This window comes from Symphalangus syndactylus, chromosome 8 (assembly GCF_028878055.3).
Source record: "Symphalangus syndactylus isolate Jambi chromosome 8, NHGRI_mSymSyn1-v2.1_pri, whole genome shotgun sequence".
Classification (NCBI taxonomy): Eukaryota; Metazoa; Chordata; class Mammalia; order Primates; family Hylobatidae; genus Symphalangus; species Symphalangus syndactylus.
The window spans coordinates 112,311,813-112,339,663 of NC_072430.2; the positions used below are offsets into that span (position 1 = coordinate 112,311,813).

The 27,851-nt window shown below is 40.6% G+C and overlaps 1 protein-coding gene across 2 annotated transcripts in view; it reads left to right on the top strand.

Annotated features, from left to right (window-relative positions):
• CCNYL1 (cyclin Y like 1) overlaps positions 1 to 25,796 on the top strand; it is a 47,370-nt gene extending 21,574 nt beyond the window's left edge. The window contains exons 4-10 of one of the 2 annotated variants that reach the window (XM_055290395.2): positions 3,011 to 3,111; positions 6,922 to 6,957; positions 10,257 to 10,308; positions 11,828 to 11,947; positions 16,644 to 16,810; positions 20,563 to 20,725; positions 23,181 to 25,796. In XM_055290395.2, the coding sequence (XP_055146370.1) occupies positions 3,011 to 3,111; positions 6,922 to 6,957; positions 10,257 to 10,308; positions 11,828 to 11,947; positions 16,644 to 16,810; positions 20,563 to 20,725; positions 23,181 to 23,291 (750 nt within the window). In that variant the 3' untranslated portion in view covers positions 23,292 to 25,796. The remainder of the gene's footprint in view (positions 1 to 3,010; positions 3,112 to 6,921; positions 6,958 to 10,256; positions 10,309 to 11,827; positions 11,948 to 16,643; positions 16,811 to 20,562; positions 20,726 to 23,180) is intronic. The other variant, XM_055290396.2, reaches the window with a different exon arrangement.
• Positions 25,797 to 27,851: the final 2,055 nt, after the last annotated feature.

Below are 27,851 nucleotides of genomic sequence, written 5' to 3' on the forward strand. Positions count from 1 at the left end.
TCAACATAATGATACTAATCCAGACATTTTTTAGTTATACCTATAATGAGCATATTATACTCTTCTACTAAGGCATTAGGAATTGTATTCAAACTCTGCAGCCTGCTATATTGCCCCATTGCTGTGCAACATAGATGGAGGTGTTTCATTAATGCACAAAATGTCAGAAATTTTTAAGTTAATTAAAAGTCATTAATTTTTTCTTTTTTGAGACAGATTCTGTAGTAGCATTTACCTCTTATTTTAAATGGGTTAAAATTAGAGGCAGTAGGCATAATGGGAAAAGTCAATGGGCAGGCATAGGAGTTCAACAGGTACTTTACCTTTAAGGTTTCAGTTGTGACTCAGTAGATTACTAAGTATGATTATTTTCTATCTTTGCTATTCTACCTTAAGTCTACAGGTAGTACCCCTTCCCTTTCTTGTTAACGATTGTCATTTGTGCAGACTAAATGAAGATGAATGATATATTCTTTGTCCCTATTTTGTGACTACCTGAAATAACATCTGTGAACTTTCAGGAGTGTTTTGTTGTTTGGATTTTTTTTAAGTATTTATATTTTGTATTATTATGTTTGTCAGTAGAGTTTGTTGAGGTTGTAAGCCAGCATTGGTGAGGCTTTAGCCTAAAATAAAGGAAATTGTTGAGTTTTCCAGCAAGATGTTGGGGGAATTACCTATTGCCAGCTATAATTGCTTTGCTCAGAAGCTTAATTCTGCCACCCTCTAGTCTCAAGAGATACAGGGATGCTCTTGATAACAAAAAATTTGGATAGTTGAAAGTTAGTGGTGTGTCTCATGCTATATATTGATTAGCAGAGAGGTTTCTTTTTCTTTCTTTTTTTTTTTTTTTTTTTTTTTTTGAGACCAAGTCTCTCTCTGTCACCCAGGCTGGAGTGCAGTGGTGCGATCTTGGCTCACTACAACCTCCGCCTCCCGGGTTCAAGCGATTCTCCTGCCTCAGCCTCCGAGTAGTTGGGATTATAGGAGTCCACCACCACACTTGGCTAATTTTTGTATTTTTAGTAGAGATAGGGTTTCTCCATGTTGGCCAGGCTGGTCTCGAGCTCCTGACCTCAGGTGATCCACCTGCCTTGGCCTTCCAAAGTGCTGGAATTACAGGTGTGAGCCCCTGTGCCCAGCCCCACCTTCCACTTTGAATGAATGTATTTGAATGAGTCAGTTTTTATTTTTTATACTGTATGTGTTTCTTGAGACAATAAAAGTATATACATTAGCACACATACACAGTTAATGTAAACTATATACATTAAATATAATAGCTTAAGAAACATGAGTTTAGATATAGTTGAAAACATTTCTAGGTTGAAGGAGAATTTGGTCCTTCAAATAGTAATACTTTTTAAAAATAGAATATCTGGGACTTTTTGTTAGTAAGAATTAAGTGACTGCAGTAAAAACATCTGAAACAAAATGGTGTTACACAGTATGGATATTTCTGATTATTGGCTACTGGCAATTTTTTAATGCATGCACTTTTAAAAGCAATGACTAGACCTTCTCCCTGCCCTGTCTTTCATGTATATGTGTGGGATACTGATGGGAGAGTGTGACAACGTGGTAAAAACTATCATATTAATAGAAAGAAGGAAGGCTCATCTGAATTAGTTTTTTTTTTTTTAAGTGTTAAAATTATTAGTATTCTGTGGTTTTAAAAAAAAAATGCTACTGTTACTTTCAGCTATTCGATGACTGAGATTTGGTTACTGACCTAATTTTTAAGGAAGAGAATTGTCTTAACATAGTTCAGGCTGTTTCAGTATTTGACTGTTGCACTCTTCCCAAATAAATGGATACTTCTAAAGTGTTTTAAAGATGGTTTATTTTCTAGAGGGCTCAAAAAGTTCATAGTCACCTCCTTGATACAACTGCAGATAAATTCTGCTAATTTGTGTCTGTAGTAGCATTTACCTTCCAAATTGTAACTGATTTAAATAATTTGTCAAACATTTGTTGAACTCCTTAATTTGTCCCCAGTTCTGTGCTCAGCAGCCAGAGGTATGAGGAGGAAGAGTCCTTCCTTCCCTGGAGAAGCTTACTTTCTTGTGAGGGGATACTCCACAAGCAGTTGGTATCATGTAACAAGTGGTGAATTAGATGGATGAATGTACCAAAAGGGAAATGTTTTTTGGTGCGGCTGCTGGCAAAGGGATCCCAGAAGGTAGATGGGGTCAGGCTTATTGGGATAAGGAGGAAGAACAAGGTATTCCAGGCAGAGCAGCATGAGTGAGGCAGGCAAGTGCCATGATGCCTGTCAAATAACTTATAGAATAAAATTAATAACATTTTGAAATGGAGAGTGTTCTCTGAGGTTCTCATTTGAATAATGTAATGGCAGTTTTATTTAAATATGAAGTGCAAGTTAAATTCCTAAAGTTGTTTTTGTCATCTTTTTTGTTTGGAATATTAAAGTGATACTTTTTCTCCTCCACATGAGAAAACAGGCCCTCTCACTGAGGGTGATGGAGCAGCCCTGGCAGACGAAGCCTCTGACTGTGAAACACTTGTTTCTCATACTGTCTCCTGAACTAATACATTTAATATTAGTAACTTAGTAAATGTAGTATTAGGCTTTCATTTACTGCAATAAAATGCTCTTATGCAAATATGATTTAAGGCATTACATTTTACTGTAGTGAAGGAATAATAGAAAATCTCAGCTGCTTTTTATTGCTTAAGAAAAAAACACTGAAATCTTACTGTAAACTTTTCCCATTAATTTATACAGGGAATGCATAACAGATGCTTGCCAGGTTTGATTATAGGTACCACAAGAGCAGCATTTCATAACCCATTCCTCAAACACTGTCTGTTGGGAGAGCCTCCACTGGGTTTCCCATAGAGCTGCACATGATACTACACTCAGGCAGTTCATGGAGTGTAAGAAATATCTTAATGCTTTATCATTTGACATTTTAACCAAGGAAAAACCACACTTTTATAGGTTTAACTTACTGTGACATTTTCTTCTATTTCCCTTCCCCTTCAGGTATCTCCAGGGCAGCTTACTAAAAAGTATAGCTCATGCTCAACAATATTTCTAGATGACAGCACAGTCAGCCAGCCTAATCTTAGAACCACAGTAAAATGGTGAGTACAACTAGGCTGCCAAGGGCTGAGTGACAGACCCCCTTATGCTAAAAGCATCCTAGCCATCCTTGGTAATTTCAGCCATTTGATTGTCCTTTTCAGCAATGAGTTTAAGAAATTGGTTTCAAGGATCTAATATGAATTTTCATTTCCTGTTTTAATCTTAGGCTGCATGGTGGAAGGGAAAGCCAGTTAGTGAAGAAGCAGTCCCAGAAAAGTGTAGCTATTTATTTAATGCATTTATGTTAAGACAGTGTTGAACATAATGTGAGAAGGAGAGGTGCTTTTTATTGTATGTTTCTGGAAAAACATTAGTTTGTTATGAGTTACAGGCCTAAAACAGTATGTACTCCTTTGCAAACTACTCTTGGAAGAAGGAACAGCTTGTCCTCTACTGGCACCATAGTGTCATTTAAATTTTCCCTGTCGTGCATGAGCACTTCTTGGGCACAATGAGATGCACTTTCAGAACACCCTAAGATGAACCTTTCAAGTTTATTTAAAAACCAACAACAGCAGCAAACAACTCCATTGGGGTTGTCAGGAAACTATTAACATCTCCTTGGATGAGCGTTGATTTTCAGAACACAGTTTGGGAAGTGCTACACTAGAATATTAATGTCCTTATCCCTAATTTTACTTTTTAGTCTAAAAACATAACTAGCTTATAAACTTAATTTTGTTTCTAATGTACTAGCTTTTTTTTTTTTAGTTAATTGTCAGTAACTTCTACTTTAAAAGCAGCAAATTTACACTCATAATAATGTCACTTTCCTCTCTCACTTAAAACAATAGTTGAAATCAGGCCGGGCGCGGTGGCTCACGCTTGTAATCCCAGCACTTTGGGAGGCCGAGGCGGGCGGATCCCGAGGTCAGGAGATCGAGACCACGGTGAAACCCCGTCTCTACTAAAAATACAAAAAATTAGCCGGGCGTGGTGGCGGGTGCCTGTAGTCCCAGCTACTCGGAGAGGCTGAGGCAGGAGAATGGCGTGAACCCGGGAGGCGGAACTTGCAGTGAGCCGAGATCGCGCCACTGCACTCCAGCCTGGGTGACAGAGCGAGACTCCGTCTCAAAAAAAAAAAAAAAAAAAAACAATAGTTGAAATAGAATTGTGTTTCAGCACAAGCTGCACTCTGACTCTGTCTAAAGTCCTGAGCTTTGGCACCTACTGAGTAATCATTCAATGTTTGTATTCAGCCAAGGCCCTAAATCCTTGAGCTAAAAAACCATTCCACTTTGGCTAGAGTCCCCGGCTTCTTCTTCTTTTTTTTTTTTAATTATACTTTAAGTTTTAGGTACACGTGCACAATGTGCAGGTTTGTTACATATGTATCCATGTGCCATGTTGGTGTGCTGCACCCATTAACTCGTCATTTAGCATTAGGTATATCTCCTAATGCTGTCCCTCCCCCCTCCCCCCGCTTCTTTTGAATTCAAAAGATTCTGATGTTTCTATAAGATTCAAAGTAGTTTTAAAGATTAACCTTGCTCAAACAAGTATAATAGATTTCATGCTTTTCCCCCCCATTTTAGTCTTAATTTTTAGATATCTACTTTTGGAAGTACAGTAAGTTTTAATTTGTTCTCAGTAAGTTTTAGAAATGATCATTTGGTATATTTCACTATTGGTTAAATAAAGGTTTCACTAGTATGGCAAATTGACTTTTAGGAAAGATTTTGAAAAATGTTTATCATGGCTTAATAGTGCATTATTCTCACAGGATGGGTGAGCCATATAAGAATCACTTATGCAACTTTTTTCAAAGTATATGTCTACAAACACATTCATCTCACCTCCACCTTCCCTTGATCTCCAGGCAGTCACAAGCCTTTTAGGAAAATGGAGAAGGCATGTGAGGCATAATTACACAGACAAGCACATCCCAGATGATTCTGATCTTAACCCTAACTCAGTCATTCCCAAAATTTGCAGCACATTGGAATCATCACCAGGGGAACTTTAAAAACAACCCTCAGGCTGGGCATGGTGGCTCACACCTGTAATCCTAGCACTTTGGGAGGCCGAGGCAGGTAGATTGCCTGAGCCCAGGAGTTTGAGACCAGCCTGGGCAACACGGTGAAACCCCGTTTCTAGTAAAATACAAAAAAATTAGCCAGGCATGGTGGCGTGCACCTGTAATCCCAGCTACTTGGGAGGCTGAAACAGAATAGCTTGAATCCGGGAAGCAGAGGTTGCAGTGAGCCGAGATCGTGCCATTTTACTCCAGCCTGGGCTACAGAGCAAGACTCCGTCTCAAAAAAAAAAAAAAACAAAACACACAAAAAGACAACAAAAAACACTCCTCATGCCCCAAGTCATACCCAATGCCAATTAAATCAGAATGTCTCAAGTTAGAAGTTAGGCAGTTTTTAAAGCTCCTCAGGTGATTGCAGTGTGCAGAATGTTTGAGAACCACTGCTTAATTGAATGTAGGAGGATGAACTGCTTCTATTTGGTGGGACCTTGGGCAAGTCAGTTTTAAGCCTTGGTTCCCGTATCTGTAAACTGGGTGTTGGATTAAATGTCATGTAAGTTTCCGTGGTCCTTTTCAGCATATAACTTCAAATTCTGTAATGTTAAAATCAGTTTGGACATGAAAATGTTTGAAGCACTATAGAAGTATCCATCTTAGATGTTAATGTTACAGACTTTTTAAAAAAGTGCTAACATTGTATAGACTTAAAATTCAGATTTGCCTTCCCTCAATTATTTTGAGCCTCAGTTTAGAGACTGAGGGCAAATGGAAGCATATAACTTACCTAAGACGACAACTTGTTTCCTGATACACAACATCTGTGGGTAATTTAGGACTACAGTAACATGTATCTGAAAAGTCGTGTCTGTTCACTAATATTTTATTTAAACCAATGTGGAAATACTTGCCATTAATATTACACTTTGTAGTTTTATGCTGCATTGTTAGCAGTGCTTATTTCAGGATAGCTACACCTATCATTGGTTTTGTGTGCACTTATTTACTAATAAATTTTCTACTAATGATGCAAAATTGATCATAAATGATTTTATTTGGTATAAAACACTTTTATTTACTTTAAGGGGAAATAATGAAAAATGGGTGGGTAGGTGATAATTAATTAAATCAACTGAAATGCAGAGCCTAACAGCTTAAAAAGCAAAAAATAAAAATAACCAAAAACCAAATAGTTTAAGCATGTATACAAATAGGTAGAACTTGTATAAGGTGAAAGGTTCTACGGGCAGAAGAGCAAATGGGGATATATGTAATTATTTATATATTATAATCATCAACAGAAACATGTATTTTAACAGCATATTACTGGGTTTTGTTTTTGTTTTTTTTTTTTTTGAGGCGGAGTCTCGCTCTGTTGCCCAGGCTGGAGTGCAGTGGCGCGATCTCGGCTCACTGCAAGCTCTGCCTCCCGGGTTCACGCCATTCTCCTGCCTCAGCCTGCTGAGTAGCTGGGAATACAGGCGCCTGCCACCACGCCCGGCTAATTTTTTGTATTTTTAGTAGAGACGGGGTTTCACCGTGTTAGCCAGGATGGTCTCGATCTCCTGACCTCGTGATCCACCTGCCTCGGCCTCCCAAAGTGCTGGGATTACAGGCGTGAGCCACTGCACCCGGCCTTACTTAGCATTTTGATTCATGTATTTTTGCTGAAAGGAACTAAAACAAGGGGAAAGTACCCATACGGTACTGTTCAGAACTAGAGGATTTCAGGGCCGCTAGGAGGGTTCCTCCCTTCCCTCATTTAAGAAATGTCTTCAGGCCTAACAAATGTTTAAATCAGTTGTTAAAAATAATTTTTTTTTTCCCTTCACAGTGTGACCTTAGCAATATATTACCACATAAAGAACAGGTGAGCTCCTTTAAAACCTGTCTTGTTATTCCAGCTAATTACTTTGCATGATATCAAGTTCAGTATTAGGTCGTAACTATAGACATCATAAGCTATAGAGTGCTATTATAGTATTGAACTGAATCATTTGTGGTTTTTCTGGTCCCCAAGACGGTTTCAACTATTAAATTACTGAGGATCCCAAAGAGTATTTGTTTATGTTGGTTATATTGATATTGATTGCATTAGAAATTGAAATTGAGAATTTAAAAAAAAAACCCTATGTTTAGTTTCGGTTTCTCAACCTTGGCACTGTTGATATTTTGAGCTAGATAAGTCTTTGTTGTGGGGGCTGTCCTGTGTATTGTAGGATATTTAAGAGCTGTCCCAGGTTGTGACAACAAAAATATAACCCCTGACTGAGAACCATATTGTTAACATAAATAATATTTTTTCATGAAAAATAACTCTTTTACAACAACAAAGTTGAGTAAAATGTGTGTCCTGTATTTATATTTTTGCAACTCTCTAGTGTCCAGCTTAACAGAAAACAGCTGGATTCTCATCTCTGTCTTTGCAATTAGTTTTTTTTTTTTTAATTTCAACTTTTATTTTAGATACAGTGAGTACATGTGTAGATTTATTACATGGCTAATGGTGCACCCTGGTAGTGAGCTGTAATTTGTTTTGAAGAAGTGATAAGAAGATGACCTAGCCTCATGCAAGTATATAGTTGGTAAAAGGTATATTTTTAAAGCTTTCAGATGGTTGTGGGTATTCTGTATTTTTTAGTTTATTTTTATTTATTTGTTTTTTTTGAGACGGAGTCTTGTCTGTTGCCCAGGCCGGAGTGCAGTGGCACGATCTCGGCTCAATGCAACCTCCGCTTCCCAAGTTCAAGCGATTCTCCTGCCTCGGGCTCCCGAGTAGGTGGGGTTACAGGCGCATGCCACCATGCCTGGCTAATTTTTGTATTTTTAGTAGAGATGGAGTTTTGCCATGTTGACCAGGGTGGTATTGAACTCCTGACCTCAGGTGATCCACCCGCCTCAGCCTCCCAAAGTGCTGGGATTACAGGCATGAGCCACCATACCCGGCCAGTATTCTTTAATACTACCCAACAACTCCACAAGTGCTAGTTTCTTAAAATGGTTACAGTGGAATTTTGTGTATCAATGAATTTTTTATTAGTACTCACCCATCTGTCTTGTACAATAAATGTATCATTTCCCCTTACTTGGTTTTCTAATATTATGCATTGGTTATATGGAAAATATTGGTTCACATTTCTTTTTTCTTTTTTTTTTTTTTTTTTTTTTTTGAGACAGAGTCTCGTTCTGTCACCCAGGCTGGAGTGCAGTGGTGCAATCTCAGCTCACTGCAACCTCCACCTCCTGGGTTCAAGCGAGTCTCCTGTCTCAACCTCCCAAGTAGCTGAGATTACAAGTACACACCACCATACCCAGCTAATTTTTTGTATTTTTACTAGAGACAGGGTTTCACCATGTTGCCCAGGCTGGTCTCGAATTCCTGAGCTCAGGCAATCCGCACACCTCAGCCTCCCAAAGTGCTAGGATTACAGGCGTGAGCCACCACGCCCAGCCTGTTTCACATTTCTTGACAGTGTCAAAAGCTCACTTTTGTTAGTATCACCACCAATTTTATTAAAAAATCTTTTAAGTATTGAGAAGCTGTTAAACTCACATAATAAGGTACAAGTTTCTCCAAATCCTGATTTTTAGTTTGAAAGCTTGAATTTTATCATTGCAACAAATAGTGTTATTTTCTTGAAGTGACAGGCTCACTTCATTTTTTTAAAACTTTTTATTTATTTATCTTTTGAGACTGAGTCTCACTCTGTTGCCCAGGCTGGAGTGCACTGGTGCTATCTTCGCTCACTGTAACCTCTGCCTTCCGGATTCAAGTGATTCTCCTGCCTCAGCCTCCTGAGTAGCCGGGACTACGGGCACCTGTCACCATGCCTGGCTAATTTTTGTATTAGTAGAGATGGGGTTTCACCCTGTTGGCCAGGCTGGTCTCGAACTCCTGATCTCGAGTGATCCAACCGCCTCAGCCTCCCAAAGTGCTGGGATTATAGGCGTGAGCCACCACACCTGGCCACTTGTTTCATTTTTGAGAATGATAGTTGTACTTTCAAGTAAAAATGATATTCTGTGAAAAACAATGGCTTGTTTAGCTCACAATTAAATCACAAGTGCTTTTCTTTAACACAACTATACCTCGGTATGCAGAATTACTTTATGTGAACTTTCTGCTTACTCCAGAATAGTGAAAAGAAAGGTCAAGATTTAATAATACCATTAATTTTTACTGCCTCAGCAAGGATATTCGTGAGTGAAGCAGGTGTTTTTCTTAAACTGCAAGAGGCAGTAAAGAGTAGCATGACTACTAGTATAATTTGGTAGCACTGCCTTGATTCATGCTGAGAAGCCAGCAGATTACCCACTTTTGCTGTTATACACTCATTACAAATGTCAAACAGTCAAAAAGCAAGCAATAGCTTAGTATTCTTTTTTTTTAATTATTTTTATTTCTAAATTTTCAATCAGCTTTCTCAGGTTGAATAAATATTCTTATAAGAACAGTTTTGACCTCAAGGACCTCTTGGAAAAGGATCTGGAGGGTCTCCAGAAGTCCACAGACCACACTTGGAGAACCACAGTTTTGACCTCAAGGACCTCTTGGAAAAGGATCTGGAGGGTCTCCAGAAGTCCACAGACCACACTTGGAGAACCACTGGTTTTATTAAATGAGCACAATGTATTAGTTTTATAAACTTGTAAAGATTATCAAAGACTCGTCTCTTTTAAAATAAAAAGGCAATAAGGTTTTTAACTCATCAAACTACTTAAACAAATACATGTCAAGAATGTAATACAGAGAACTAAAGAGGAAAAGCCTGGGAAGTCAGAATCTCATTCATAGTCATTAAAGTTCTAAAGATTTTATTGCCCACCACTACTGCTGTGTAAAATGTTCTTGAGTTCCAATGAGGGGTTAGAAGAGTGAAAATATACTTTATTACCATTGCCTGTTAGGGAGGGCCAATACTTAAAGGCAATTCTGAATCGTCATTGTAGAAAAGACTTCACAGTACAGAACCTCATGTGCTGAGTAAAAAGAGGTCAGAAAATCCTCTGAAGGCTGGGATCCAGGAGAAGAATTTGTACAACTCTTTGCTTTGGTGAAGCAAACACCAAAGGAAACAGGAGGCATCTCCCGTCACCCCTAGCAGACATTTTACTCAGATATTAACAATTCCTGAATTAACTTCTTCAATGCATATTCTTATTTTATAGAGATGCAAATAGATCCCTGGATATTTTTGATGAGAGATCACATCCACTTACAGTAAGTGTCACTTTTTTTGAGGTAGTATTTTTCTCTCATAGAGTTGTGTTTATTTCATGCTGATATTTATAAATAGTCCTAACAAATATACATGATCTCTATGAAGATAATTAGAAAACAATTTAAATTTAAATTAAAATGGTGTAAACATTTAAAAATTCACTTCCTCAGGTATATGATAGCCGCTCATGGCTAATGACTATTGTCTTGGACAGTGAAGCCTTTGAGCCTTATGGTTACAGGAAACTAAAAATATTTTTTCAGGCTGGCGTGGTGGCTCACACCTGCAATCTTAGCACTTTGGGAGGCCAAGGCAGGCGGATCACGAGGTCAGAAGATCAAGACCATCCTGGCTAACACAGTGAAACCCTGTCTCTACTAAAAACACAAAAAATTACCCGGGCACAGTGGCGGGCACCTGTAGTCCCAGCTACTCAGGAGGCTGAGGCAGGAGAATGGTGTGAACCCGGAAGGCGGAGCTTGCAGTGAGCCAAGATCGCTCCACTGCACTCCAGCCTGGGTAACAGAGTGAGACTCCATCTCAAAAAAAAAAAAAAAAAAATTTTTCAAAGTTTATTTAAGAGAATCCTGACATATGATTAGTAAGACTTTCGAGCCTACACGTAGTTTACATTGTGATAGAATTCTGTGGATAGAAAGTGGAAAGGAACATAAAAATTTTCTGAGTTGTACCTGTATTTTTCCTTAATGATAAATGGTGATGAGTATTGAATCATTATGATATTTTAAGATCCAATTGTTTATATTTTAAAAACTAAAAGTCATGTCACTCAACCAGAATTATTTTAAGGGGTACATGGGCTCAAATGTCAACACTGTTTGTCTTAAGAGTACTTAGGCCAGCCAGGCATGGTGGCTCACACCTGTAATCCCAGCTCTTTGGGAGGCCAAGGCGGGCAGATCACCAGGTCAGGAGTTTGAGACCAGCCTGGCCAGCATGGTGAAACCCCACCTCTGTTAAAAATACAAAAAATTAGCCGGACATGGTGGTGCACGCCTGTAATCCCAGCTACTCAGGAGGCTGAGGCAGGAGAATCACTTGAACCTGGGAGGTGGAGGTTGCAGTGAGCCAAGATTGTGCCACTGCACTCCAGCCTGGGCGACAGAGCGAGACTGGGTCTCCAAAAAAAAAGTACTTAGGCTGGGCATGGTGTCTCACGCCTGTAATCTCAGCACTTAGGGAGGCCGAGGCGGGTGGATTGTCTGAGGTCAGGAGTTTGAGACCAGCCTGACCAACATGTTGAAACCCCGTCTCTACTAAAAATACAAAAATTAGCCGGGTGTGGTGGCACGTGCCTGTAATCCTAGCTACTCAGGAGGCCGAGGCAGGAGAATCGCTTGAACCTAGGGGGTAGAGGTTGCAGTGAGCCAAGATCATGTCATTGCACTCCAGCCTGGGCAATAAGAGTGAAACTCAGTCTCAAAAAAAAAAAAAAAAAAAAAAACTTAAATTTTTTTTCTTCAGTGGATACTAACATTGCATCTTTTCTTCTTTCAGCGAGAAAAAGTTCCAGAGGAATACTTTAAGCATGATCCTGAGCACAAATTTATTTACAGATTTGTTCGTACTCTTTTTAGTGCTGCACAGCTAACAGCTGAATGTGCAATAGTAACTTTGGTAAGATATTTCTCATTTACAAAGTGTCTTTAGAAATTAGTCTTGTACACAGGGTATGGTCCTATTTTTCAAATAAAAATAGGTTCCTGAAATTATCATCAGAACTTTAAGAGAAACTTATGAAAGGAACGTAAATACGTACATTCGCGTTTAATCATCATTATAGTTGAACATGTTTCCATTGCTTTTCTCATCACAGAACAGTTGCTACAAAAGGCAGCCGGGGAGATTTCTGGTTTCTCCCCCTACCCATCAATGCACATGTACACATTCAGTGTGTGCACATACAAGGCATGGTGGCAGGGCTGGGGGTGATGGGGAGTGGTAACAAAACCATGTGGTTCAGAGCCAGATACTGATTCCAGTGTAGGTCTAAGCCAAGTCCCAGGCTCTGTTCCCCAGGTATTTCCGATGTGTGTTGTGATTGAGAACTATTGCCCTAAATTCTTTGTTCCTTGGATGATGAGTTTTAATCATCTCTGCCTACCTCTTGTGCCTGCTTGTGATGGTGCCCAGCAATGTGGTACCAGTAATACTTGGACAAAGGCTTTGCTGGTTAGCTTACTAAGCTATAGCTGTGTCCTTAACTTTATGTCCTCCATATAGAATTCCTATGGTAAGATTTTATCATTGAATAATAAATCCTATTCAAGTGGTTAGGATTGTTTTACACCTCCCCACAGCAAACCTATAGAGGAAGGTCAACTGCATGGCCTGGAGGGAAAGAATACTTAGGTCAGTACCTACTCCTTTAGCATCCAATTGGAATTTAGGAGAGAAGGCTTCTGTGCACTTGAATAGAAGCCCCTCAGTGGGTACTGGATCAGACATAGGCCTTTTCATGGAGCTGTAAGCCATTTGGAACACTTAGCAGATACTGTAGAGAAGCAGGAGTGGTGCTTCCAGATGTAGAGAGACAGGTGATACAGGAGGGAAAGCTGTATAGGAAGAGGGGGAGTTCATTTTAGATGGTTTAAGCTCTATGTGCCTGTGAGGTAGCAGTGGCAGTGTCCAGTAATCATTTGAATGTACTAGACTGGAGCATGAATCTGAGCTTAGAGGTAAGGAATGAAGAGTTATAGTAGCTGTTCAAATACAGAGAAAAGTTCCAGAATGAAAGTGGAGAAGCTAGGCATGGTAGTGCACACCTGTAGTCCCCTGTTGCTGGGGAGGCTGAGGTGGGAGGATCACTTGAATGCAATAGTTTGAGTCCAGCTTGGGCAACATAGCAAGACCCCCATCTCTAAAAAAAGAAAAGAAAGTGGATAGAAGATAGATCTCTAAAGACTGTTAGCATTTGAGGGACAAGCCCCCAGAGGGAGTGGAAGGAGGAAATCCAGGAGAAGGTAATAAAGGAACAGAGTTCAAGATAAGAGAGGCTGTAGTCCCAGTGTTAAATGCTGCCAAGAAGTTTCTCATTCTGTAAACATTCACTGGGTGCCTACTCTGTGCCACTATTCTTGTTTTTTGTTTTTGTTTTTGTTTTTGTTTTGTTTTAATTTTTTAGTAGGACTAGGGTCGAGCTGTGTTGCCCAGGCTGGTCTCAGAACTGACCTCAGGCAATCCTGCCAGAGTGTTGGGATTACAGACGTGAGCTAACAAGTGCTAGAGTAGAGGAGAGGCAGATTGAACAAAGTTCTTGCCTTTATGAGCCTATGTTCTAGTGAGGAAGACATTTTTTCAGGTAGTGGTAAGTAGCAGGTGAAGCAGCATAAAGGGATACAGAGTGACAGGAGGGGCTCACTATTTTAGATAGAATGATCAGGAAGAACCTCTCTAGAGGTGACATTTGAGCAGTGACCTGATCAAAGCAGGAAGGTAAGGTGTGCCGGCATTACAGGCAGCCAGACAAGTGCCAAGACTAGACAGGAACATTTTGTGTGTGTGTGTGTGTGTTCAAGGAACAAACAGCAAGGCGTCCAGTGTGGTTGGAGTGAATTGGAAAGAGTGGAGGAGGTGAGGTCACGTGGGCAATGCCACATGTAACTCATAGGGCCTTTTGGCTTGCAGCCCACAGGAGGGTTTTTTTTGTTTTGTTTTGTTTTGTTTTTGAGATGCGGAGTCTTGCTATGTCACCCAGGCTGCAGTGCAGTGGCTCAATCTTGGCTCACTGCAACCTCCACCTCCCAGGTTCAAGCAATTCTCCCTGCCTTAGCCTCCCGAGTACCTGGGCTTACCAGTGCCCATCACCATGCCTAATTTTTTTTTTTTAAGTAGAGACGGGGCTTTGCCATGTTGGCCAGGCTGGTCTTGAACTCCTGACCTGAGGTGATCCGCCTACTTTCGCCTCCCGAAGTGCTGGGATTACAAGTGTGAGCCACTGCGCCTGGCCAGGAAGAAGTTTTTATTCCAATTTGATGGGTACTTTAGGTAGATTTTGAGCAGGGGAGTGAAGTGCTCTTAAGAGGTTGTGCTGATGGCTTGAAGAGAGTAGACCATAATTGGCAGAATAGAGGCAGAGAAGAGAGTTAAGAAGCAACTAGGGTGATACAGGTGAGCAGTGACAAATGGCAGCTCAGAATCAAAAGCGAGCAGCCTACCAGTGAAGGTGGACATAGCAGGAATTGTGCACAGTCTGGTGTGGGGTAACTTGAATGTAGGTATTTGGCCTCAGCAACTAGGTGAATGAAAATGCCCTGTACAATATTAGGGAAGACTTGGGGAGTGGAGCAGTGGGATGAAGAGCTCTGGGGACTTTGGCAAGAGGAGTCTCAGGAGAGTGACAGCAGCAAGGGACAAACAGGAGTGGGTTAAGGAGAGATGGGAGATGAGAAGCTGACACCAGGACATGATGCTGAGCAAATGAGAGGACATATCTGGGGAGTTGTCGGGAGGGGGATGGGAACAAAGGAAACACATTGGGGAAAATCTCTGGCAGAGAAGGAGAAAGCCTTCAAAAAGATGCAGTTGTGGGGCAGTGTTCTGCACAAGTGGGATGGGATCAACTGCACTGATGGAGTTGGCTTTAGTGGGAAGAAAAGAAATCTCACACTGACACAGGAGGGCAAGTGGTATCAGTGAGCATCAGCACATCACCAGCTTACCCGTAAAGGCAACAGGAAGTTGAGGGATTGTCTATGTTGTTTCCCTGTGGTCTAATTATTCTCATTGAGATTTGAACCCTGTGAAAGAGGTTCATTCTTAGGATACTGAGAGTGCAGAATTTGGGGGAAAGGGAACAGAATCTCTCTTAAGAACATATCATGTTCAATACCCATTTTTGAAAACACAGTTGAGTTTGGAGAACACTGCCAGATCTGATATGCCTGTCTGATAACCTTCAGACAGTAAATAAGCTCTGTTAAAATGAACTTTTTTCAGGCTTGGCGCAGTGGCTCATATCTGTAATCCCAGCACTTTGGGAGGCTGAGGTGGGCAGATCACTTGAGGCCAGGAGTTTGAGACCAGCCTGGCCAACGTGGTGAAACCCCGTCTCTACTAAAAATACAAAAATTAGCCAGGCGTGCTGGCGGGTGCTCAGCTACTTGGGAGGCTGAGGCAGGAGAATCGCTTGAACCCAGGGGGCAGAGGTTGCCATGAGCCAAGATTGCATCACTGCACTCCAGTCTAAAAAGATTTGTTTTTGTCTTGATACAGAGTTAAAACAGCATATACACATACTCTTCCACAGAGAACCCTTTGAGGTAACAGCAAATTACAGCTTACCTCTGAAATCTACTCAGCTGTTCACTTTGCTCAATTCTTTGAAGGATGTTTGGTAGATGTAAAATAATTCATGAAATTGTCTCATAAACTGCTTGGCAGGTTTAGAGGAATACCAGGGGTCCAGAGACATCCTTTTGTCCATCTGTGTTCCTTGTGGAGGCACTGAACATGGGGAATATTTTACAGCACTAAAGACCTGTCATGCTGCTCTGCACAGCAGCCACTGGGTGGCTCTCTTGACCAGCAGTTCTTCAAGCTAGTGCCACAAAAGGGTTAGTTACTATGAAAAGAAGGTAAAAATGTGCTCAGTATTACTTGGGTTTTACATATTTGAGCATAATATAACTACCTGTAAAATTACTATCTACCATCCAGGTATGATACATTGTACCTGGTAGGCACTCAGTATTTATTGAACAACTCTATTACGAGTGTCAAGAGTGCCTCTCTTGATGATGCCCTTTGCTGAGCTGTCCAGTCATTCCCGTGACCAAAATCGGGCGGGAAATGTATATGGGCAGAGTAGGCAGCAGAGATATCTGACCTACAACTGTGATTTAGTGTCTTGCTTTGGCTGACTAAGCAAAGTCTCTGTAGAACATAAGAATAAAAGGCACTTATTTTCTGGTCAAAAACAGAAGAAATTTGTCAGTCATGAATTCTTATCAAAGCATTTCGGGGCCGGGCGCGGTGGCTCACACCTGTAATCCCGACACTTTGGGAGGATCGGGTGGATCACCTGAGATCAAGAGTTCGAGACTAACCTGACCAACATGTTTGAAACCCCGTCTCTACTAAAAACACAAAAATTAGCCGGGCATGGTGGCGCATGCCTGTAATCCCACCTAGTCGGGAGGCCGAGGCAGGAGAATCGCTTGAACCTGGGAGGCGGAGGTTCTGTGAGCCGAGATCTCACCATTGCACTATAGCCTGGGCAACAAGAGCGAAACTCCGTCTCAAAAAAAAAAAAAAAAGCTTATCAAAGCATTTAAACTGAACTAAAATCAAAGACCAGTGCTCTATTTTACAGGTTTACTTAGAAAGGCTTTTAACTTATGCTGAAATCGACATTTGTCCCACCAACTGGAAAAGGATTGTTCTGGGAGCCATTCTTCTTGCCTCCAAGGTTTGGGACGATCAGGCTGTATGGAATGTGGACTACTGCCAGATCCTCAAGGACATTACAGTTGAGGACATGTGAGTTTGTAAGGTTTTGGTGAACTTCTAACCATTTTCCAGTATCTTATTCCTATAAAGTTAACAATTTAAGGAATATTTTTAAAGGTTACATTATGCAGATAATGGAAATAGGCATAAGACTATATCTATCTATCTTTAGTATAACAGTTCACAACAGAGCAAGACTCTGTCTCAAAAAAAAAAAAAACTACGTATTTTCCATCATTACTTGATAGGTTTTGATGTGTAATAATCTGCTTGGTAAATTGAAAAATATTTTTTGGGTGGTTTTTGGCAAAAATCTTACAAGTATACTACCAGAACAACATAGCACAGTAAATATATTTTATTTTATTTATTTTTTTTTTTTTTTTGAGACGGAGTCTTGCTCTGTTGCCTAGGCTGGAGTGCAGTGACGCAGTCTCGGCTCACTGCAAGCTCCATCTCCCAGGTTCAAGCGATTCTCCTGCCTCAGCTTCCTGAGTAGCTGAGATCACAGTGGGATTACAGGCACGTGCCACCACGCCTGGCTAATTTTTGTATTTTTAGTAGAGACGAGGTTTCACTGTGTTGGTCAGGCTGGTCTTGAACTCCTGACCTTGTGATCTGCCCGCCTCGGTCTCCCAAAGAGCTGGGATTACAGGCATGAACCACTGCGCCTGGCCTCTTTATGGCTTTTAAAAAGTTATCTGCCAGTTCAAGCTCCTTTCTCTTTTTCATTCATTCATTCATTCCTTTATATTTTTTCATGTGACCAGTAGGGTATAAACAGCCCTTAAAGGGCATATGTCTGGCCTTTGAAATAATTGTTTGGCCACTATTAAGGTCTTAGAGCCTCTGGACTATTGAGACGTTACATATTTTCAACCTGAGTCACACATTGTATATTTGCTTTTGCTAGTCTTTCCACATTTTATCTGAAGGTCTGTTTTTACAGAAGCCTTGAGATATGAAGATCCCTGTGCCCCTGACCCCTCCCCATTAGGAGGGTTTTTTGTATTTAGAAATTGGTCTCATGAGTTAGGAAGCTCCAGCGTTCCCCTCAGGCGGTCTGAGAAGCACTGCTGGGGCATCACCCAATGCTCACCACACTTGAGAGGCTCCCTGGGCACTCGGACAACCACAGCACTTCTTTGGGGGCCTTGAGTTACCTATGAGAATGCAAGGATCCTTGCTGAATCATGGAGTTCCTCACAGATGGCACCAATATGACCCTGAAACAGCAGCTTCATCAGGGTTCCTTCCAGGCTGGCCTCGTGACGGCTGTGAAGGGAAGGGCCTTGGAGCTTGGTAGGCAGGGTGAGCCAGGGAAGCATTTCCAGCAAAGGCTCTTCAGGGTGCCCACCAGATAGTGAGAATGGCTTTGTAGGTGGCATTTAGAAAAATATGAAGGAGCACCTCTTGATGATGTTGAGCAGCGGAGGAAGATCAAGGTCATGACAGGCAGTGGCAAGAGTTTGTTTTTATTGCCTTTGCCCATTACTTCATATGACTGTCACTCAGAATTACAATACCATATATTCACAACTGAAGTGAGGATACTTGTGACTAAAAAGGAACCAGTAATTGTGGTAGCTGTTGAAGTGGCTTTTGGTGAAGTTGACCACTTTACTGTTTACCGAACAGCCCTAGTGATATTGCTGGTAGCTGTTTTAGCAAAGGGTGTGACAGCAAATGAATTTGAAACAAATGGAAGTACTTTTGGAAATTGCAGAAACTAAAGTGACTTTGATCACTGCTGTCATCAGTCTGCAAACTGGTTTCTTGAAGGAAGCAAAATTTATTATTATGAACACTTAGCCCTACCATGATGGCAGCTAAAATGTTGTCAAAACCTGCAACTGAACTGACTGGGGCTGTAGTTCAAGATACAGTATCAGAGAACATGCAAGGAAATGTGCAGGTTTCTACAGATGTAAGCTTCGGGAGCAGCGGTGGCAGGGGCCAGCTCCAAGAAGACCGGTTCTAAATAGTGCTGTTTGTGTATGCCCAGGGAAGCACCAGGAGCTATGCTACAAACAGGCTGCTTTTGTTTATGATCTTTGGAAAGCATTTCAACAAACTGTTTAATATACATTTGTCTCATCCTCCTGCTGTTGACGATTTGTAGTGGTCTCATTTTGAGTCTAAACTGAAACAATTTTAAATTGGTGTTTATCAGGTTTTTCTTAAAAATTTTCAACATCTACATGTCCTGTTAGAATATATTTCCCTTTAAAAGAATAAGTTAAACTGAGCAGCTGCTATTCAGACGGTTTGCTGTGCCTGTAAAGGGTTTGCTATTCAGCCACCTAGCCATTTAAAAACAACAAAATACCTAGAAGATGCATATTCTGTAGGCATAATGCTTTTCTTCAGTGATTAAACTACTCTATTAATACGTGTGTTAATCCTATGAAGTACTATATTTCTACACAGTTAAAATGTATTAGTGGAAAAAATATAAAAGGGATTGTGAAGTGCATTTATTGCTGTAGTAAATTAAGTCCTGGTTAGCTGATTATCAAAACATTATCTGATTTACATTTCTATAGGCTTATGGGCATATGAACAGGAAATTAATTTTGGAAGTAGGTTCAGTTGGGTTTTTAAGCTGAGCAAATGAGAAAACCACATCTCTGCTCATATTAACTGCTCTCCATACAGGAGATCATCAAGCATTTGTTGACTTAGCCAGTGGATAAAACATTAAAACTTTAAAACCAAGAAACCAAATAGGTTGTTTAGGTATTTATCATTTTTATACAGTTAACTCCTTATAGGGATTACTGTGAAAGTGGTTAAGATTTTCTCTAGTTTTATGTTTATTTGCTTAAGCATTTGGCAAGGGCAGCTGTGTGGTCATGTAGCCGACTACTACTCCCAGCCCTTTCCTCTCCCACTGCATTCAGCTCACTCCTACATTCTGTTCTGACCAGGATGGTAGATACTGAGCACCTCAGGGTTTCATTCCCAACTCAGAAGAAACACTGAGTTTTTAAGTCCGGTGACCTACCATAAGTCATATCATAAAATAGGTTTAGTCTAGCCAAGACATCCACCTTTTGATCTTTCTGCCTTCCAGAGTTTAAAGAGTATCCTTACCATGTCGTAGTGACAATTTCTCACCTTCATAATATTAAAGTGAGCAGAAACTTGCATTATGCCCTCTGACATAGCCACATGCGCTGGGACAGGGGGAGGGGATTCCCTTCCCCTGTAATGTAGCTTGCTTATTTATTTATTTGAGATGAATCCTTGTTGTTTTTGCCTCAAGAGTTTTTCTCCCTCAGAGATAATAGCAGTGGCTCTCGATGGATCCATTTGTTGCCGTGGTGATATGCCCACTCCTTTTGTTGGTGCTTCTCTACTTCAATAAGCCCCTTCCTGTTATCAGCCTGGTGAAAATGTCTGCAAGTTCTTCAGAGCTAATAAACAGCATACATCATTCCTTTCATCTGATCACTATAGTGGGGCCTTGTGAGTGAGCGTGAAGTATGAATTGTACAGCTGCACTAATGGAACTCTGAAGAATGAGGCCCGAGTCAGCAGCACAAGTGCATCAGAGGCCGTAACCTTCAACCTTCATCCCAGTTCCAGAGTGCTGGGATGCAGAAGGGACCACAAGTAACTGTACCTTGTGTGAACATTAGTATGTTAATACATCTGGGTAGCCTATATTTTAAAACAGAGTTTAGAGCCATTCTAGTTGCTTAGAATGATATTTTTGAAGATAGCCTAGTTGATTGACATTGTCCTGTGCTGGTTCTGTTGTGTTCTTCCTCCTCCAGGAATGAAATGGAAAGGCATTTTCTGGAGCTTCTTCAGTTTAATATTAATGTTCCTGCCAGTGTTTATGCCAAATACTACTTTGACCTTCGCTCCTTAGCAGATGACAACAACCTGAATTTTCTATTTGCTCCTCTTAGCAAAGAAAGAGCACAGAACCTAGAGGTAAGGCTATGAAGTCACTAAGTGAGGTTTTCCATCAGCCACCAAAGCCAACATCTGTGACTAAATCATATTAAGTAGTGATTAGGAAAATGGAAAGCTTTAAAATTAACTAACACTGAAGAGCTTATTAGCCCTTTGGCATCAGATTTCCTGTCTTTTATGGTTTATACAAGGATCAACATTATTTAAAAATTATACATATTAACTCTTCTGTGACCAAAATTCAGAATATTTTAAATCACATTTAATCTGTTGTTAATGAGATTTCCTTTTGAACTTCTACCCTTTCACATAACCATACATGAATAATTTTTTTAGCTGGGCACTGTGGCTCATGTCTCTAATCCCAGCACTTTGGGAGGCTGAAGTGGGCAGATCACTTAAGGTCGGGAGTTCAAGACCAGCATGGCGAACATGGTGAAACCCTGTCTCTACTAAAAATACACACACAGGCCAGGCGCGGTGGCTTACGCCTGTAATCCCAGCACTTTGGGAGGCCGAGGCGGGTGGATCACCTGAAGTTGGGAGTTCGAGACCAGCCTGACCAACATGGAGAAACCCCGTCTCTAATAAAAATACAAAATTAGCCGGCCGTGGTGGCATGTGCCGGTAATCCCAGCTACTTGGGAGGCTGAGGCAGGAGAATCAGTTGAACCCGGGAGGCGGAGGTTGCGGTGAGCTGAAATTGTGCCATTGCACTCCAGCCTGGGCAACCAGAGTGAAACTCTGTCTCAAAAAAAAAAAAAAAAAAGTACACACACACAAAAATACAGGCATGGGGGTGCATGCCTGTAATCCCAGCTACTTGGGAGGCTAAGGCATGAGCATTGCTTGAACCTGCGAGGCGGAGGTTGCAGTGAGCCAAGATTGCACCACTGCACTCTAGCCTAGGTGACGGAGTGAGATTGTCTCCAAAAAAAAAAACAAACTTTTTTTTTCTTTGTGACTGTATTCCTAATTTTATCTACATACATAATTCACTTGCCACTCTTGACTGCCTTACTTATTCTGTTTGCAAATTCATGTCATGGTTTATATATCACAGTGCAGTCCCATGAGTTTTTTTTAGGTCTCTTGGGTAAGCCAAGATACCTTTACCCTTCACTATATAGGATGCAGGTGTTTTCAAATGCTGGATGTAAGTGCTGGGCATGGTGGCCCACACCTGTAATTCCAGCATTTTGGGAGGCCGAGGCAGGCGGATCACTTGAGGTCAAGAGTTCAAGACCAGCCCGACCAACATGGTGAAGCCCAGTCTCTACTAAAAATACAAAAATTAGCCGAGTGTGGTGGCAGATGCCCAGTTACTCAGGAGGCTGAGGCATGAGAAGTGCTTGAACCTGGGAGGTGGAGGCTGCAGTGAGCCAAGATCATGCCACCGCACTCCAGCCTGGGCGATAGAGCAAGAACCTGTCTCAAATAATAATAATAATAATAATGTAGGAAGTACATGGGTTTTTAATGGAAATGGTAACTTTATGGGGCAAAGTAATATTTATGGCTTATGACTGGTGAGTATACAGGAGAATTACAACTGAAATGGACACATATTTTAAACTAACACTTTCTGTGGTACCTTGGTGGTACTTTAGAAGAATATGTATTTCTAGGCTGGGCTCAGTGGCTCATGCCTGTAATCCCAGCACTTTGGGAGGCCGAGGCAGGTGGATCACCTGAGGTCAGGAGTTTGAGACCAGCCTGGCCAACATGGTGAAACCCCGTCTCTACTAAAAATACAAGAAATTAGCTGGGTGTGGTGGCACATGCCTGTAATCCCAGCTACTTGGGAGGCTGAGGCAGGAGAAGCGCTTGAACCTGGGAGGTGGAGGTTGCAGTGAGCTGAGATCATGCCATTGCACTCCAGCCTGGGCAACAAGAGCGAAACTCTGCCTCAAAAAAAAAAGAAGAAATAAGAAATAATATGTATTTCTGCCATAATTAACGTGCATGTGAAGGAACACCTTTTGGCGCATCAGTCATTAGACCTCTCATATGTTCCAGCATAGTCCAGCACACACCTGCCTCATTAAAATGTGCTTTGAGTATATAATAGCTAAGAAGGATTGGGTAGAATTTGAATAGCTGAATAAACTTATTTTTTTGCACAAGTGTATGTTTGTTATATTTAAGGAATAAGTTAACAGGTAACAGATGCTATCGCTGTTAGGAGCCTGTCACAATACCTTTGACATCTTTGGGAATCCAATTTTTTAATAATATAATAAATTGCCCTTTGTTCTCTGGGAATCTAATCGTAGCCCTTAAAGGATATTACCTTGGTGAATTGGCAGGAAGTAGTGTCCCCAGAACCTGGCAGTGTAAAACCAGCCAAAGTAGCTGTAAATGCGAACCATCTAAAGGAGTCTACATGTGTGGCTTTCATCAATGGTGCTTTTTCAAAGGTGGGAACCCTTTTTAAAATTGTACCTGTTTTCTATTTGATTGACTTTCCTAGGCTATTTCTAGATTGTGTGAAGACAAAGACTTGTGTAGAGCCGCTATGAGAAGGTCTTTCAGCGCTGATAACTTCATTGGTATTCAGCGCTCTAAAGCCATCCTCTCTTAAAGGGAGAAATGAGGGGTTATAATGTCATGGGACCTTCATCTACAGAGACTGGAGAAATATCACCTTTCCTGCTCAGAAACCAGCAAAATTAGTGTTTTCATCAAAAGGAAAGATCTCAAATTCAAGAGACTCGTGGACAACAAGGATTATACTCCATAGGAAAGAATGGGACCTCTTCCTATGGAGGACCACAGGAAGAGGTCAATGCAACAAAACACTCTTCTGTCCTTTTTTAATGTAAACAGAGTTACAAAAACCACTCCAAAGTGAAGGCTTCCATCCCACACACAGATATTTGCTTACTGTGTGGGCCGATAGCTGTGAACTATGTAAGGTTTTTTAAACAATAGTTTAAATTTTTAGACTTTAAAGACACTAACCATATAACTTTTATGTTTCTTCCAGTTTTTCTCCCCCCCCCCCCATTTTGCTGCATATGCCTTTAAAATCAATGCAGTATTACCATTAAAACATGGGACTCTAAAGCCACTTAGGAGCAGACTGCAGCATTGTTAGGTATTGCAGGGTTCTTCCTCCCTACTGTTACCACTGAAGCTGCTAGTCATTGGCAATCATTTTAAACCAAAAAGCTGCTGGATAACATTTGTCATTCATATTCTTTGCAAGCATTACTTTAGCATTTTAGCATGTTTGGAGTCATAAACAGAGGAAGTATCAGTTATTGATATCTACTTCTATTGGCGTCCATGTTGCATTTCTTGTGAACTATAAATGGTGCTTCTCATTTTCTGATAATTTTTCTCGTTAAATAAATGTATTAAAAGATATTTTCATAATGCCAACCAACATGGTGGTTCAGTGACGATGAAAAAAAGTAAAGCAGTTTTAGGCTTTAATATAGTTTGGGCCCTCCAGGGCACTGCAGCATGAGTATAAATGCTATAAACCTTTAAAAAACATCATTTAAAAGTTTTTTGTTTTGTTTGTTTGTTTTTAAAGAGATGGGGTCTTACTGCATTGTCCAGGCTGGAGTGCAGTGGCTTTTCACAGGTGCAATCATTGGGCACTCACTGCAGCCTAGAACTTCCTGGTCTCAAGCCATCCTCTAGCCTCAGCCACACAAGTAGCTGGGACTACAAGTGCGCCTGGCACTTGTCTCCTGAATATTAAGCTTTTAATTTTTTGTTTTGGTCACTCTTGATAGCAGACATTGACTGAAACAAAAAATTAAAAGCTTTATATTCAAAATTTGCAAAATGAAGCTGGGTGTTGTGGTGCACACCTATAGTCCCAGCTACTTGGGAGGCTGAGGCTGGAGGATTGCTTGAGGTCAAGTATTGGAGGCTGCAGTGTACCATGATGGTGCCTATAAGAATAGCTACTACACTCCAACCTGGACAACATATCAAGACCCCATCTCTTAGAAAAATGCAAAATTAAATGCAAAAGAAATGGGCTGGGCATAGTGATTCATGCCTATAATCTCAGTACCCTGGGAGGCTGAGGTGGAAGGATTGCTTGAGTGCAGGAGTTCAAGACCAGTCTAGGCAACAGTGAGACCCTGTCTGTAAAAAAAATGATAATAATAAATATAGTTGGATATGGTGGCATGTGTCTGTAGTCCCAGCCACTCTGGAGGCTAAGGTGGGAGGATCAGTAGAACCCAGGAGGTCAAGGCTGTAGTGGGCCATGATCATGTCACTGCACTCCAACCTGGGTGACACCCAGACCCTGTCTCAAAGAAAAAAGCAGAAGAAAAATGTTCAGACAAGGTTTTGTAAAGGTTTGTAGCATTTATATTTCTACAAGTATCAAAGCTTAAAATTACACTGAACTTTTGGAATACCTTGTATCTCCATAAAGTGCCCTCGTCTTTTTAAAAGTAGTTACCTGCAGAGCTCTGCTCTATATGCTTTGATCACCGAAGTTTCTTTAAAGGAAGATTTTGAACAGCAGTGTTAATTAACATGTAATAAAAGGAATTGGGCCCTAATGATAGAAGGTGATATGAACGGCTGTTTTATTGTCCTACACGCTACCAAGCTGTAGGTGTCCCATTAAGTCCGGCTATTTAAGAAATACATAACCCTTAGGAACTCTTACTTCAGGCTTTAAAAGGCAAGGAGCAAATAATTTTAGGAGACCGATAATGTCACCTAAATTTGAAATACTAAAAAAAGGTTAGTGTTCTCAACTATGTGAAATCTGTTTCTCCTACTTTATCAAACCTAATCCTAGGAATCTTGCTTATAAACAAAGCGTTTCTGGGACAGGAGTACTTCCTCTATTATAGCAATGCTTCACATCATATTGTGCTGCAGTTTCCATCATTTTTAAAGGACAGAGACATAAATGATAAATAATGGTATAAAAATATTACAATCTACCACCTCAAAAAAAACACAAATATTGTTTATGGAATTCAGAGCTTGGAGATTCAAGTATTGATTGCAGTTTTATTTTGAAAAGAATGCTACAATTTATGTGGTTTTTATTTCTCATGTTTATATTAAAAGCTAATAAACTATATTTTAATTAAAATAATGGCTAGTGTGTTTGTAACACTTCCATTCACATAGTGTTACATCTCTGCCCAGCCCAGTTTTAAGTCAATCCTGATACGTCTTAAAGCATTTTCAAACCAACCATAAGTTGATTTGATCCATGCCTCTAGTTAAGATGTAGTGATCCATTTCTTTTGCACATGCTCTTTTCAACCTGAAGATAATTTATTACACTTAAAATCACTGGCCACAATACGTAATGGCATAATGCATTAGATGGCATCTTGAATAGTTGGTTATCACGTCTGAGAGGGAAAAGCACATTAGAATATAAAATTAAGCAAAATGTATCAAAGAGGAATTACAGAAATAGTGTAGAATTAGAACGAGGTATTTGAGGTTTTCAGACAAACAGGAAAGAATGGAAAGACAGGAACTAGAATTTGTGTTGCTGTTGAGAGGGTGTCTTAAGCCACATAATTTGACTTTAACGTGCTATTTTCAAGCTTACATTTCAGTTAAAAATATACCAAGTCACTATTAGGTTTCTTTAGAACTAAGAGTCTAGCCACTCAGCTTTAGCAATTCTCAATAAATCCTGATAGCATTGCAGTATTTTCATCCACTTTAATTCTTCATTACCTAAATATTTAAGTAAATGATCACAGTCAGCCATGGTGGCTCACGCCTGTAATCCCAGCACTTTGAGAGCCCAAGGTGGGTGGATCACTTGAGGCCAAGAATTTGAGACCAGCCTGGCCAACATGGTGAAACCTCGTCTTTATTAAAATTACAAAAAAGACGGTGTGGTGGCTCACGCCTGTAATCCCAACACATGAGGTCAGGAGTCTGGCCAATATGGTAAACCTCGTCTCTATTAAAAAAAAAAAAGGCCAGGTGTGGTGACGCACGCCTGTAATCCCAGCTACTCGGGAGGCTGAGGCAGGAGAATCCCTTAACTCTGGAGGCGGAAGTTGCAGTGAGTCAAGATGGCGTCACTGCACTCCAGCCTGGGCGACACTGCAACTCCGGCTCAAAAGAAATAAAATTACAAAAACATTAGCGGGATGTGGTGGCACACGCCTGTAATCCTAGCTACTCAGGAGGCTGAGGCACAAGAATCGCTTGAACCCAGGAGGCAGAGTGCAGTGAGCCGCGATTGCGCCACTGTACTCGAGCCTGAGTGACAGCATGAGACTATGTCTCAAAAAAAAAAACTCATCACTGTGTCTTGATAAGTTGCCGACTAGGATAAAAGATCTTAGAAAAAAAATCTATCATACGTCACTTTGTAAGGTGGTTTGCACCCTGTGATATGCCAGTTATAAGGAGAAATGCTGACATATTTGGCCAAAGGTTTAAAAGAAAGTTTGGGAGAAGGACATTGGACATGAATCTGTGACTTGAAGAACAAGTTGGTAAAATAAGTATCACTAAAGCTGCTCTCTTCCTTTGACTTTTAATTCTAGAAGGCAATACAACAACTTTGATAAATGGGAAATTGGGTCAGTTGAGGAAAAGAGTATAAATGACACTGAAAAGCAGGTAGGTTCTCTGACAAATGGGGCATGGAAACTAAGTTGCTAGTGGGGTGGTAACTATGAAATTTTTCTCAAGAGTTCTGTAGCTAGGGAAAATTTGTTCCCTAACATGAGACTTTAAAAAAGGGCTGATTACCTGGACTCAAATTTATGTTCATTTGTAGGTTTTTTTTAACTACTATAATACAGACCCCAGTGAAATATTAACTTTGGTATATTGTGAATTGAACTTTCACATCTTCATTACAAGACAGAATACCTGAAACATATTTGATAGGAGTCTGGGGGTGAAGAGTTAAGAAAATGAAAGATATATTTGAACCAAATTGCCATTTTTATAGGCCTTTTGGTTGCCTTTTGGCAATTTCTTATGTTTCATCCTAAGATGACCACTTAGGGCTCAGTGTTTCTGGTTAAAGAGAAATTTTACCCTGGCCCTTTATTTTACATTTCCTCTTTATGTAATCCACATGTCTATACATTATTGAAATCCAACAGCACTAAATCCTGGCTTTATAACAGCTCAAGGTTCATTTCTTGGTCTAGTTTTCCTG